Source organism: Carcharhinus amblyrhynchos, chromosome 7 (genome assembly GCF_965287045.1).
Source record: "Carcharhinus amblyrhynchos chromosome 7, sCarAmb.v2.hapA, whole genome shotgun sequence".
Lineage (NCBI taxonomy): Eukaryota > Metazoa > Chordata > Chondrichthyes > Carcharhiniformes > Carcharhinidae > Carcharhinus > Carcharhinus amblyrhynchos.
In genome coordinates this window covers 112,433,359-112,446,508 of record NC_137330.1, presented here as the reverse complement: position 1 = coordinate 112,446,508, position 13,150 = coordinate 112,433,359, and the positions used below count along the sequence as shown (strand labels likewise).

The window sequence follows — 13,150 nt, the reverse complement described above, 5'->3', positions numbered from 1 at the left end:
TCCACAGAAGATGCTGATTTTGAAGAGTGAATGATAAGGTTTGTCGAGCCTGTTGCATGGCTTCAGCAAGTGCGTGGTGGCACAGTGGTTGGCACTGCTGCCTCACTGCGCCAGGGATTTGGGTTCCATTCCATTCTTGGGTCACTGTCTGTGTGGAGTTTGCACTTTCTCCCTGTGTCTGCATGGGTTTCCTCCAAGTGCTCTGGTTTCCTCCCACAGTCCGAAAATGTGCAGATTAGGTGGAGTGGCTGTGCTAAATGGGTGGGGTAACTGGGGTAGGGCAGAGAGGACGACCTGGTTGGGATGCTGTTTCATGCTCCTTCACACTTGTGATTGCTGACTCCATTGGTGCTGGAGGCTTCTTTCTGCACTGTAGGAATTCTGTGGTTCTACAAGCACCTGAATTGCCAGATATTCATAGAATCCCTACAGTGCAGAAGGAGGATATTTGACTCTTTGAGTCTGCGTCGACAATAATCTCACCCCGGAGCCTATCCCCACAACCCCACACATTTTACCCTGCTAATCCCTCTAACCTACACATCTCGGGACACTAAGGGACAATCTAGCGTGGCCAATCCACCTAACACACACATCTTTAGAGTGTGGGAGGAAACCAGAGCACCCAGAGGAAACCCACGCAGACACAAGGAGAATGTGCAAACTCCACGCAGACAGCGACCCAAGCCAGGAATCGGACCCAAGTCCCTGGCGCTGTGGGGCAGCAGTGCTAACCACTGTGCCATCATGCTGCCCAATCCTATCTAAACCCTCTGAATTGATGATATATTTTCTTTCAGAATTGGGGCAGTGATCTCTCTTGTTCAGAAACTGAGCCATCAGAAACAGTACCAACATCAGGTCAGCAAAAGTTGATTTAGTTTCCTTTTCCACATTTACCTATTTTAGGCCCCCGCTTTCTGTAATCACATTCACGTTTAACCAAACTTGTGAGGTCAGTTGCTGATTGGATTCATTAGAGGATAACTGAAAGATTGGGATGGTTTATATATAGAATAATGGATACCTGGGAGTGATTACAGACTGGAATCTAATCCAGGGGTTCAGATGGTTTATATATAGAATAATGGATTCCTGAGAGTGATTACAGACTGGAATCTAATTGAGGGGTTCAGATGGTTTATATATAGAATAATGGATACCTGGGAGTGATTACAGACTGGAATCTAATCCAGGGGTTCAGATGGTTTATATATAGAATAATGGATACCTGGGAGTGATTACAGACTGGAATCTAATCCAGGGGTTCAGATGGTTTATATATAGAATAATGGATACCTGGGAGTGATTACAGACTGGAATCTAATCGAGGGGTTCAGATGGTTTATATATAGAATAATGGATACCTGGGAGTGATTACAGACTGGAATCTAATCGAGGGGTTCAGATGGTTTATATATAGAATAATGGATACCTGGGAGTGATTACAGACTGGAATCGAATCCAGGGGTTCAGATGGTTTATATATAGAATAATGGATACCTGGGAGTGATTACAGACTGGAATCTAATTGAGGGGTTCAGATGGTTTATCTATAGAATAATGGATACCTGGGAGTGATTACAGACTGGAATCGAATCGAGGGGTTCAGATGGTTTATATATAGAATAATGGATTCCTGGGAATGATTACAGACTGGAATCTAATCGAGGGGTTCAGATGGTTTATCTATAGAATAATGGATACCTGGGAGTGATTACAGACTGGAATCTAATCCAGGGATTCAGATGGTTTATATATAGAATAATGGATACCTGGGAGTGATTACAGACTGGAATCTAATCGAGGGGTTCAGATGGTTTATCTATAGAATAATGGATACCTGGGAGTGATTACAGACTGGAATCTAATCCAGGGATTTAGATGGTTTATATATAGAATAATGGATACCTGGGAGTGATTACAGACTGGAATCTAATTGAGGGGTTCAGATGGTTTATATATAGAATAATGGATACCTGGGAGTGATTATAGACTGGAATCTAATCCAGGGATTCAGATGGTTTATATATAGAATAATGGATACCTGGGAGTGATTACAGACTGGAATCTAATCCAGGGATTCAGATGGTTTATATATAGAATAATGGATACCTGGGAGTGATTACAGACTGGAATCTAATCCAGGGGTTCAGATGGTTTATATATAGAATAATGGACACCTGGAAGTGATTACAGACTGGAATCGAATCGAGGGGTTCAGATGGTTTATATATAGAATAATGGATGCCTGGGAGTGATTACAGACTGGAATCTAATCCAGGGGTTCAGATGGTTTATATATAGAATAATGGATACCTGGGAGTGATTACAGACTGGAATCTAATCCAGGGGTTCAGATGGTTTATATATAGAATAATGGATACCTGGGAGTGATTACAGACTGGAATCTAACCCAGGGGTTCAGATGGTTTATATATAGAATAATGCATACCTGGGAGTGATTACAGACTGGAATCTAATCGAGGGGTTCAGATGGTTTATATATAGAATAATGGATACGTGGGAGTGATTACAGACTGGAATCTAATCCAGGGGATGAGGTGGGTTCACTGAATCACTACTAGTCATATTGAAACCTCTTCCAGTAAAATCATGAAGACCCTCATTGAGTTGCACATTAGCATTTGTTTTTTGGACACTGATAGTCAGTAGATGCTGCAAAGCTTGAAATGAGTGAGAATATTTCCAGCCTTTGCTTGCAAGAAGTCTTTGTCAGCATTGTATTAACTGCCTATCACATGCTGTTTCCACACCTGTGAAAATAGTACCAAAATAAGTATTGGGATAAAAGCAAATTACTGCAGATGCTGGAATCTGAAACCAAGAGAAAAAATGCTGGAAAATCACAACAGGTCTGGCAGCATCTGTAAGGAGAGAAAAGAGCTGACGCTTCGAATCCAGACAATCCTTTGTCAAAGCTAAAAGGCATCCAAAAGATTTTCCAGTATTTTCTCTTTTGTTTTGAGTATCGAGAGTTGAAATCTGTTTTCTTTTTCCACCATTCGTGTTTTTTTTATCAAGAAGGATATATATATCTCTTGGGGCAAAGTGGATCAAAATGGATATGGAGGAAAGTAAGATCAGGCTATTGAGTTTGGACAATCAGCCATCATTCAAATGAATGGCGGAGCAGGCTTGAAGGGCCTCTACTTTCTATGTTCCATTTATTTCCACCTCTGTTTTTTGTTTTGCAGTTCACAAACTCCGGCCTGCTGACATCAAAGTTATTGCAGCAATGGGAGACTCTTTATCAGTAAGTATAAACGTCACAAAGTCCCATGTCGGACAAAAAAAACCCTTGCAACCATTGCAGAGCTGTCAGTTGCATCTATCATGGGGTCTATGAGTTAGTGTCAGTACTGACCGCGTTTGGACTGCACGACCTTCTGCACATTTATTTTGTGAGATATGAATTAATCATTTTTCTGCTCTTGTCACAGCTATCTGGATCACTGGACTCTGCAGTTTTGTTTAAGGTTCTGCTGGTGCCTTGGGATATTTTTCTTATACTAAATGCACTGTAAAAACACAAGTTCTTGTAGCAAGAGGAATAAGACTCTCAGCCATGACTCACGTCTCTGACAACAATAACTTTCATTTATATGGCACCATCAGGGGAGAGAAACATTGCAGAAGAGATTTTTTGAGGCCCAATCATAATGGAAACTGAGGGAAAGGATGAAATATTAAGAGACAGAGTTAAATGGCAGGTCAGAGAGATGAAATTTAAGGAAGGTTGTAGTGGAGGAGAGAGAGATTATAGAATCATTGAAGCCCTACAGTGCAAACAAGGCCATTTGGTGCATCAAGCCTGCACCGTCAACAATCCTACCCAGGCCCTATCCGCATAACCTCACTTATACACCCTGCTAATCCCTCTGACATTAAGGGGCAATTTAGCATAGCCAATCAACCTAATCTGCACATCTTTGGACCGTGGGTAGAAACCGGAGCACCCCAAGAAAACGGGGAGAATGTGTGCAAACCGCACACAGACGGTGACCCAAGTCAGGAATTGAACCTGGGTTCCTGGCGCTGTGACGTAGCAGCGCTAACCACTGTGCCAAAAATAAGAATTTAAGAAGAGAAAGCCAGCGTGCAAAGCCCAAGCATGATGAATGAATAATGGGTGAGAGGGACTTGAGTTTTATATAAGCCAGGGTTTAAAGAATTTGGTGGACGGGAAGGGTGGCTCAGTGGTTAGCACTGCTGCCTTACAGCGCCAGGGACTGGGGTTCAATTCCAGCCTCGGGTAATTGTGCGGAGTTTGTACATTCTCCTCTTGTCTATGTGGATTTCTTCCGGGTGCTCCAGTTTCCTCCCACAATCCAAAGATGTGCAAATTAGGTGGATTGGCCATGCTAAATTGCCCCTTAGTGTCCCAAGATGTGTAGGTTAGATAGGTTAGCCATGGTAAATGGTTACAGGGATAGGGTGGACATTGAGCCTGGGTAAGTGTGTCAGAGAGTTGGTGTTGACTCGATGGGCCGAATGGCCTCGTTATGCACTGTAGGAATTTGAGGGGAGGTTGACCAGGAGAAGGTCAGAATAGTGAAGTCTCAAGGGTTACGGAGGAGAGTTTCATCAGCTGGTGGCCCAAGAGGGTCAGGCAACGTTAGTGGAAAGGTGTAAGAGGAATTCTCTGAAGGGTGTTCCCCTTGGAGTGCCCTGTACTTATTGAACCTCACTCAACCACCACATAGACTGCGAAAGACAACATATATTTAAAGACCGAGAAAGAAGCTACTTGCTAATGCGTGCATCAGGAGTGAGACACAGTCATTGAGGTTTGACCTAATATTGCCCGATAAAATTATTATATTATGTTGAACATTTCAGTATCCCACCTTGTCTCATCAATCAAACTGGAGGGCCCAATCACAACATCACACATTATTACCTCAGCCAATAACGTTCCACCGGTCAATAGGAGATTATTAGACTATTGCCCACGTAGGTTCCTTCCTCTTAGGAGGCCCAATCCACGTCTTACCAGTAACCAAGGCCATTATTCACATCTGTGATTTTTAATTGGTGAAATGAGTCACTTTTTTGCTGGAACCTGGGCCTCCTTTATCAGCTTGAGAGACTGTTCCAGCCTCGCTACCCATGAACAAATCCACACCCTTACTTACCAGGTCTGTGATTAAACTTGCCTTTTGCATATCCAAGAACAGATAACAGAAGCTGCCTTTCTGTGTTCCATTGCATTAACAGTATTTGGCCTGTCTGCCACTGTGTTTCCCATCATGCTGCATTCAGAACAAAGTTGGCCAAGGTGCACAACATAGAGTTGAAAATACAGTTTAAGCTTGGTCAATTTGTGGATATACAGTTTATAATACCTTTGCATATATTGTTCCAGGCACATTATGAATTCTTACTATATATAAGGCACTTTATAATTACCTTAACCTAGTCTATTTATTATCGTAAAACTAAAATTAAGGGCCTCATACTAAGAATTCTATATTACCTCCCCATCAGAAGGGGGCACAACTTGGAGATGATTTTGGAAGCTCAGTCTTGTGGAATTGGAGATCATAATTACCAACTGGTTCAACCAGCCAGAGAGGGGTTGAAATTGATGGTAAAGGAATAGGGTTCACAGAAAGGGCCAATGACATTCTTGGCTTCCATATTCCCAATGATTAATAGAGGTTTATAAGATGATGAGGGAGATTGATAGAGTGGGTGTGTAGAGACTATTTCCTCAGGTAGATGTAGATGTTACTAGAGGGCATAACTATAAGGTTCATGGTGGGATTTATAGGAGGGATATCCGAGGTAGATTCTTTACTCAGAGAGTGGTTGGGGTGTGATGCGCTGCCTGCTGTGATAGTGGAGTCGGACACTTAAGGAAGTTTCAAGCGGTTATTGGATAGGCACATGGAGCACACCAGAATTATAAGGAGGGGATAGCTTGATCTTGGGATTGGACGTAGCTTGGCACAACATTGAGGGCCAAAGGGCCTGTACTGTGCTGTAATGTTCTAAGTTCTATTAAATTGCAGCTCTTTTGGGGTTGAATGTTGGTCACATCTCCGACGCATCAGTCCTTGATAATGTTATAATTAGGAAGATGTGCACAAGTTGTAATTGGACAATTATACCCTTATATATGCATGATGTAAATCTGATTGATAATGGACATAGATATAATTTCCGTGCAAATGTAAATCTTTGCTAAGTGTATGCTAATTTCTTATAACCGGATCTGAACTATAAATGACTGTTTCATCCCTGGAAGGAGTTATTTTCTTGGTGAAAATGGAGCTGATTGGAGCACCAGAACTGGCCTTAATATAGTTTATATTAGAAGCATTGATGACATACCAAATTTCCTCAGTCTTCTGAGAAAGTAGAGGCGTTGGTGGGCCTTCTTAACTATAGTATTGGCACGGGGAGACCAGGACAGGTTGTTGGTGATTGGGACACCTAGAAACTTGAAGCTCTTGACCATTTCCATTTCATCCCCATTGATGTAGACAAGGGCATGTCCTCCACTATGCTTTCTGAAGTTGATGACCATCTCTTTCGTTTTGTTGACATTGAGGGAGAGATTATTGTCACTGCACCAGTTCACCAGATTCTCTATCTCATTCCTGTACTCTGTCTCATCATTTTTTGAGATCCAACTCACTACGGTGGTCAGCAAACTTGTAAATCAAGTTGGAGGGGAATTTGGCCACACAGTCATAGATGTATAAGGAGTATAGTAAGGGGCTGAGAACACAGCCTTGTTGGGCACTGGTGTTGAGAATGATCGTGGAGGAGGTGTTGTTGCCTATCCTTCCAGATTGTGGTCTGTGGGTTGGGAAGTTCAGGATCCAGTCACAGAGGGAGGAGCTGAGCCCTCGGCCACAGAGCAATGTGAAGCTTAGAGTAAGTTAGAACATCATCCTAACATTCTGTTCAAGACAAGCTGCGATCTCTGCCAGGCATGTGTTCAAGTTCCATTATTAGTGATGGTTACTGTACAAAATCTCCCATCGATGAACAGTAGATCATATTTGCTTTAAGGTTTAGCTCAGACAATGTGCATAAGGTTGTTGAAGAATCTTATTTGTTTTCAATGTTTAGGTTGGATTCGGAGCGAAGGCGAAGTATTTATTTCAATTGCAAACTCAATATCAAGGTGTTGCTTGGAGGTAAGAAACACAAAGACCAAGGAGTGCGGCAGCCCATAATTAAAATTAAAATTAAAACTAGTTTTAAATTCAAATAAACCCGTTTGTTTCAACTGAGCTTCAAATGACTCATTTCTCATGATTCATTAGTCCAAAGTACCAATGTTCATTCATTTCTCTTTTGTTGTAGCATTGGTGGTGACCAGTCACTTGAGGTTGTGACTACTTTGCCCAGTAAGTCTTTAGCTTGAATCTCTCGTTGTTATTGTAGTTTTTTAGCCTTGTTGCACACAGGACTAAGACAATCAAATCTCCACGGCGACACAATGGCTTAGAAAGTATTCCAATGGCTGTAACTCTCTTTGGGATGTTAGCTCCTGGGAATCCTCCATTTATTTCTATCTGATGTGCTTTCATTTTGCTCAGTTAACACCCCAAGGGACTGCGGACAATGGTGGCTGGAGAATGATAAAGAATGAAGAGGAAGTGGCGTAGTGGGAATGTCAGTGGAGTAGTGATCCAGGAACCCAGGCTAATGTCCCGCGCGCAAGAATTTGAATCCCACCACAGCAGCTGGTGGAATTTAAGTTGAATGAATAAGCTAGAATTGGAAAGCCAGTGTCAGTAATATTTATTAGTGTCACAAGTAGGCTTCCATTAACACTGCAATGAAGTTGCTGTGAAAACCCCCTAGTCACCACACTCTGACGCCTGTTCGGGTACACTGAGAGAGACTTTAGCATGGCCAATGCACCTAACCCGCACATCTTTTTGTCTGTGGGAGGAAACCGGAGCACCCGGAGGAAACCCACACAGACATGGGGGAGAACGTGCAAACCCACGCAGACACCAGCACCCGTTCAGGTACAGAATTTAACATGGCCAATGCCTCCAACCAGCACATCTTTCCGTTCGGTGACCATGAAACCATTGTCAATTGTCGGGAAGACCTATCTGGTTCCCCAATGTCCTTTAAGGCAGGAAATATGCAGTCCTCACTTGGCCAGCCTACATGTGAGTCCTACATGTGAGGGATTGGCTCCTAACTGCCCTCTGACAAGCCATTCTGTCCAAGGATAATTAAGGTTGGGCAACAAATGGTGGCCTTGTCAGCGATGCCCACATCTGATTTTATTTTTTCCTTTTCTTTTTCAGATATATTGAAAAAGTTTAATCCAAATATCCATGGCTTTTCCACTGGAACCGGAAAAAAGAATAGTAAATTCAATGTGGCTATCCCAGGTTCAAAAGCCAAGTGAGTACTTGTTGGGTGGTTTGAACTTTGGTTTATAATGATGATTAAGCAGACGTTAGGCTCACCACCTTCACCCAAAGCCACAGGTTAAGGACAAACAACTTTACGTTCTTGTTCTGTCCTCCAGTAATCTGCAGCATTCATAGAAGGCCTACAGGGCTGATGGAAGCCATTAGGCCCATCGAGGCTGCACTGACAACGATCCCACCCAGGCCCTATCCCCGTAATCCCATACATTTACTCTGCTAATCCCCCTAACGCTAAGGGGCAATTTAGCATGACACGGGGGGACATCTTTGGACTGTGGGAGGAAACTGGAGCACCCGGAGGAAACCCACACAGATACGGGGAGAATGTGCAAACTCCACACAGACAGTGACCCAAGCCGGGAATCGAACCTAAGTCCCTGATGCTGTAAAACAACAGTGCAAACCACAGTACCACCGCACAGCCCATAAAATTCACGTTCTACTGCCTGTGGTGGCGGGTTTAAAACCCGGGTCCCCAGAACATTGGCTAAATTTCTGGATTAATAGTCTAGCGATAATACCACTGGGCCGTCACCTCCCCATTAAAATTCAGCATCTGCCATCGTGGGATTTGAACCCAGTTTCTCGTACGTTCTTAAGAACATAAGAACATAAGAAATAGGAGCAGGAGTAGGCCATCCAGCCCTTCGAGCCTGCCCCGCCATTCAATAAGATCATGGCTGATCTGTCATGGCTCAGTTCCACATTCCCGCCCTCTCTCCATAACCCTTAATCCCTTCTCTTATCAAAAACCCATCAACCCGCTTCTTAAAAATATTTAGCGAGGCAGCCTCCACCACTTCAACGGGCAGAGAATTCCAGAGATTCACCACCCCTTGAGTGAAGAAGTTCCTCCTCAACTCCATTCTAAACCGCCCCCCCTTTTATCTTGAGGCTGTGCCCCCTAGTCCTACTATCCTTCCTGAGCGGGAAGAGTCTCTCCACCTCTATCCTATCCATCCCATTCATCATCTTATACGTCTCAATGAGATCTCCCCTCATTCTTCTAAACTCTAACGAGTACAAGCCCAGTTTATTCATCCTCTCCTCATAGCTCAACCCCCTCAACTCCGGTATCAGCCTAGTAAACCTCCTCTGCACTCCCTCCAAGGCCAAAATATCTTTGCGCAGGTGCGGCGCCCAAAAATGCACACAGTACTCCAGTTGCGGCCTCACCAATGCCCTATACAGCTGCAGCAAGACCTCCCTACTTTTATATTCAATCCCCCTCGCTATGAAGGCCAGCATCCCATTCGCCTTCCTGACCACCTGCTGCACCTGCAAGCTGGGTTTTTGCGACTCATGCACAAGGACCCCGAGGTCCCTCTGCACCGTCGCCTGCTGCAGTTTTTCGCCTCGTAAGTAATAGTCCTTCCTACCATTTTTCCTACCAAAGTGGACCACCTCACACTTGCCAACATTAAATTCCATTTGCCAGTTCCTGGCCCATTCGCCCAGCCTATCTAGATCCTTCTGCAGACTCTCCACACCCTCCGCACAATTTGCCGTTCCCCCAATCTTGGTGTCATCAGCAAATTTCGACACTCTACACTCGGTTCCCTCCTCCAGATCATCTATATAAATGGTAAAAAGCTGAGGCCCCAGCACCGACCCCTGGGGCACTCCACTAGTCACCATCCGCCAATCCGAATAGCACCCATTGACCCCCACTCTCTGCCTCCTATTTGACAACCAATCCTCTATCCACGCTAACACCCTACCCCCAACTTCATGTCCCTCGACCTTCTGCAATAACCTCTTGTGAGGCACTTTGTCAAACGCCTTCTGAAAATCTAGAAAGACCACATCCACCGGCTCTGCTCTATCCACCGCCCTAGACACATCCTCATAGAACTCCAGTAAATTTGTCAGACACGACTTCCCTTTAATGAAACCGTGCTGCGTCTGCTCTATCAAGCAATTCCCTTCAAGATGCCTCGCAATTTCCTCCTTAATGACAGATTCTAACATTTTACCTACCACAGACGTTAAACTAACCGGCCTATAATTCCCCGCCTTTTGCCTGGCACCCTTCTTAAACAACGGTGTAACATTAGCCGTTTTCCAATCATCCGGCACTTCCCCGGAATCCAGCGACGTTTGGAAAATAACCACCAAGGCATCCACTATCACCTCCGCCATTTCTTTCAGAACCCTCGGATGCATTCCATCCGGTCCTGGGGACTTGTCCACAATCAGCCCCCTCCAGTCTGTCGAGCACCACCTCTCTAGTAACAGTAATGTCATTAAGACCCTCCATTCCTACCACCTTTCCATCGCTAACACCCGGCAAATTATTCACGTCCTCCTCCGTGAAGACAGAAACAAAAAAGTTATTCAATACCTTAGCCATATCCCCATCCCCTACCACTAGGTCCCCTTTCTCATCCTCTAAAGGACCAACATTCACCCTAGCCAGCCTCTTCCTTTTTATATATTTATAAAAACTCTTGCTATCCTTTTTTATATTAAGCGCTAGCCCAGCTTCATAGTTTCTCCTACCCTTCTTTATCAACTTCTTTGTCAATCTTTGTTGACATTTAAACCTCTCCCAATCCTCTTCTCGCCCACTACTCTTAGCTACTCTAAATTCCTCCACTTTTAGTTTAACACTTTCCTTCACCTCCTTCGTTATCCACGGCTTATTACCTCTCCTCCCACTGTCCTTTTTGACCATCGGAATAAATTTCCGTTGAGCACCAAGAAAGATCTCCTTAAAGATCCTCCACTGCTCCTTAACAGACCCTCCCTCCAATGCGCTCCCCCAGTCCACATTCGCCAATTCTTCTCTCATCCTACCGTATTTCCCTCTATTCAAACAAAGGACGCGCGTCCGGGAACCCACTTTCTCCTCCTCCATCTGCACCAGAAACTCCACCATACAATGATCACTCTCCCCAAGAGGATCCTTCACCACAAGGTCCCTAATTCTACCCGCCTCATTACATAGCACCAGATCCAAGATAGCTCGCTCCCTCGTCGGCTCCAACACACACTGTTCGAGGAAACTATCCCGGCAGCATTCCAAGAACTCTTCCTCGAGCCCGCCACGTCCAACATGGGTCGACCAATTAATATGCAGATTGAAATCCCCCATAACTACGGCCGTCCCATTCCTGCACGCCGCACTTATTTGCGTGTTAACAGCCCGCCCCATCTCCAGATCATTATTCGGGGGCCTATAGACGACACCCACCAGCGTCTTCCTCCCTTTGCTGTTCCTAATCTCCACCCACAACGATTCCACCCTCTGCTCCTTGGCTCCAATATCATCCCTTGCTACCACCGTGATGCTATCCTTAATCAGCAGAGCTACGCACCCCCCTTTTCCCTCCTGCCTATCCTTCCTAAACACTTGATAGCCCTGTACATTCAGCTCCCAGTCCCTGTCACCCTGCAGCCACGTCTCTGTAATGGCCACCAGATCGTATCCATTTGTGTCGATCTGCGCCACCAGCTCATCCACTTTATTCCGAATGCTTCGTGCATTCAGATAAAGTGCTTTCATCCCAGCCTTCACCTGGACCCTATTTGCCGCAACGCCACAAACTATACTCACGCCCCCTACTCCCTCTATTATTGGGACATCCTCGGCATCTTCCCTTACATGTACACTCTCCTTAACTTTAGACCTCGTAATGTCACCTACCCTCACACCCTCCCCCCCCCTAATTAGTTTAAAGCCCTGTCTACAGTCCTCTTTACTCGATTCGCCAGCACTCTGGTCCCAGCACGGTTCAGACCAACCCCATCCCTCCCGAACAGGTCCCACCTACCCCAATACTGGTGCCAATGCCCCATAAATTCAAACCCATTCCTCCCACACCAATCCCTGAGCCACCCATTCACTTCCTTTATCCTGTCAACCCTACGCCCATCTGCACACGGTTCAGGCAGTAGCCCAGAGATAACCACCTTGTTGGTTCTACTTTTTAATTCCATTCCAAGCTTTTCATACTCCCTCCCCAGATCCTCAGTTCGCATTTTGCTTACGTCGCCGGCACCCACATGTACCACAACGACCGGATTCTCACCCTCCCACTCCAGGTTCCTCTGCAGCCCAGCTGTGACATCCCGGACCCGAGCACCAGGCAGACAACACACCCTTCTGTGCACTTTGTCATTGTGACAAAGGACAGTGTCAATACCCTTCACCCCACTATCCCCAATCACTACTACGTTCCTTTTCCCTTTCTCTTTGCCTATGTCCTGCTGCAGCACTGTACCGTGTGCAGCTTGCTCACCAACCTCACCTGCCTCGTTCTCGTCCAACTTGGAAGCAAGAACCTCAAACCTGTTATGCAGATTAAGAGGCTGAGGCCTCCGCTCCTCACCCCCCTTCCTCTTCCCAGTAGCCCCCTCTTGTCCCTGACCCTTAGAGTTAGCCAGTCTAGGGGGGGTGGATGTCACTTGCACCCCATTGACAATGGCACCCTCTCTCCCCTTGATGAGCTTCAGCGTCTGTGCTCAGAGGCCAGCTCATTTACCCTGAGCTGGAGCTCCTCCAGCAACCTGCACTTACTGCAGACATGGTCACTGGGATGAACCCTAGGGTCCACCAGTTCCCACATCATACAGAAACCACACATCACATGCCCCTCCATTATTCACTGTAGTAGTTTTGAAAAAATTTTTTTTTTTTGTTTTTCAAACGAACTCACCTGGCCTTTTTTCCCTCAAGCCCTTTTTGATATTAAGCCCTAGTAGCTCAC

At 45.2% G+C, this 13,150-nt stretch overlaps 1 protein-coding gene across 1 annotated transcript in view; it reads left to right on the top strand.

The window, feature by feature from the left end:
• Positions 1 to 13,150, top strand: part of plb1 (phospholipase B1) — a 150,472-nt gene that overhangs the window by 115,750 nt on the left and 21,572 nt on the right. Inside the window, exons 45-49 of the mRNA XM_080193449.1 lie at positions 801 to 861; positions 3,219 to 3,277; positions 7,108 to 7,175; positions 7,345 to 7,388; positions 8,310 to 8,409. Coding sequence (XP_080049575.1) covers positions 801 to 861; positions 3,219 to 3,277; positions 7,108 to 7,175; positions 7,345 to 7,388; positions 8,310 to 8,409 — 332 coding nt within the window. The remainder of the gene's footprint in view (positions 1 to 800; positions 862 to 3,218; positions 3,278 to 7,107; positions 7,176 to 7,344; positions 7,389 to 8,309; positions 8,410 to 13,150) is intronic.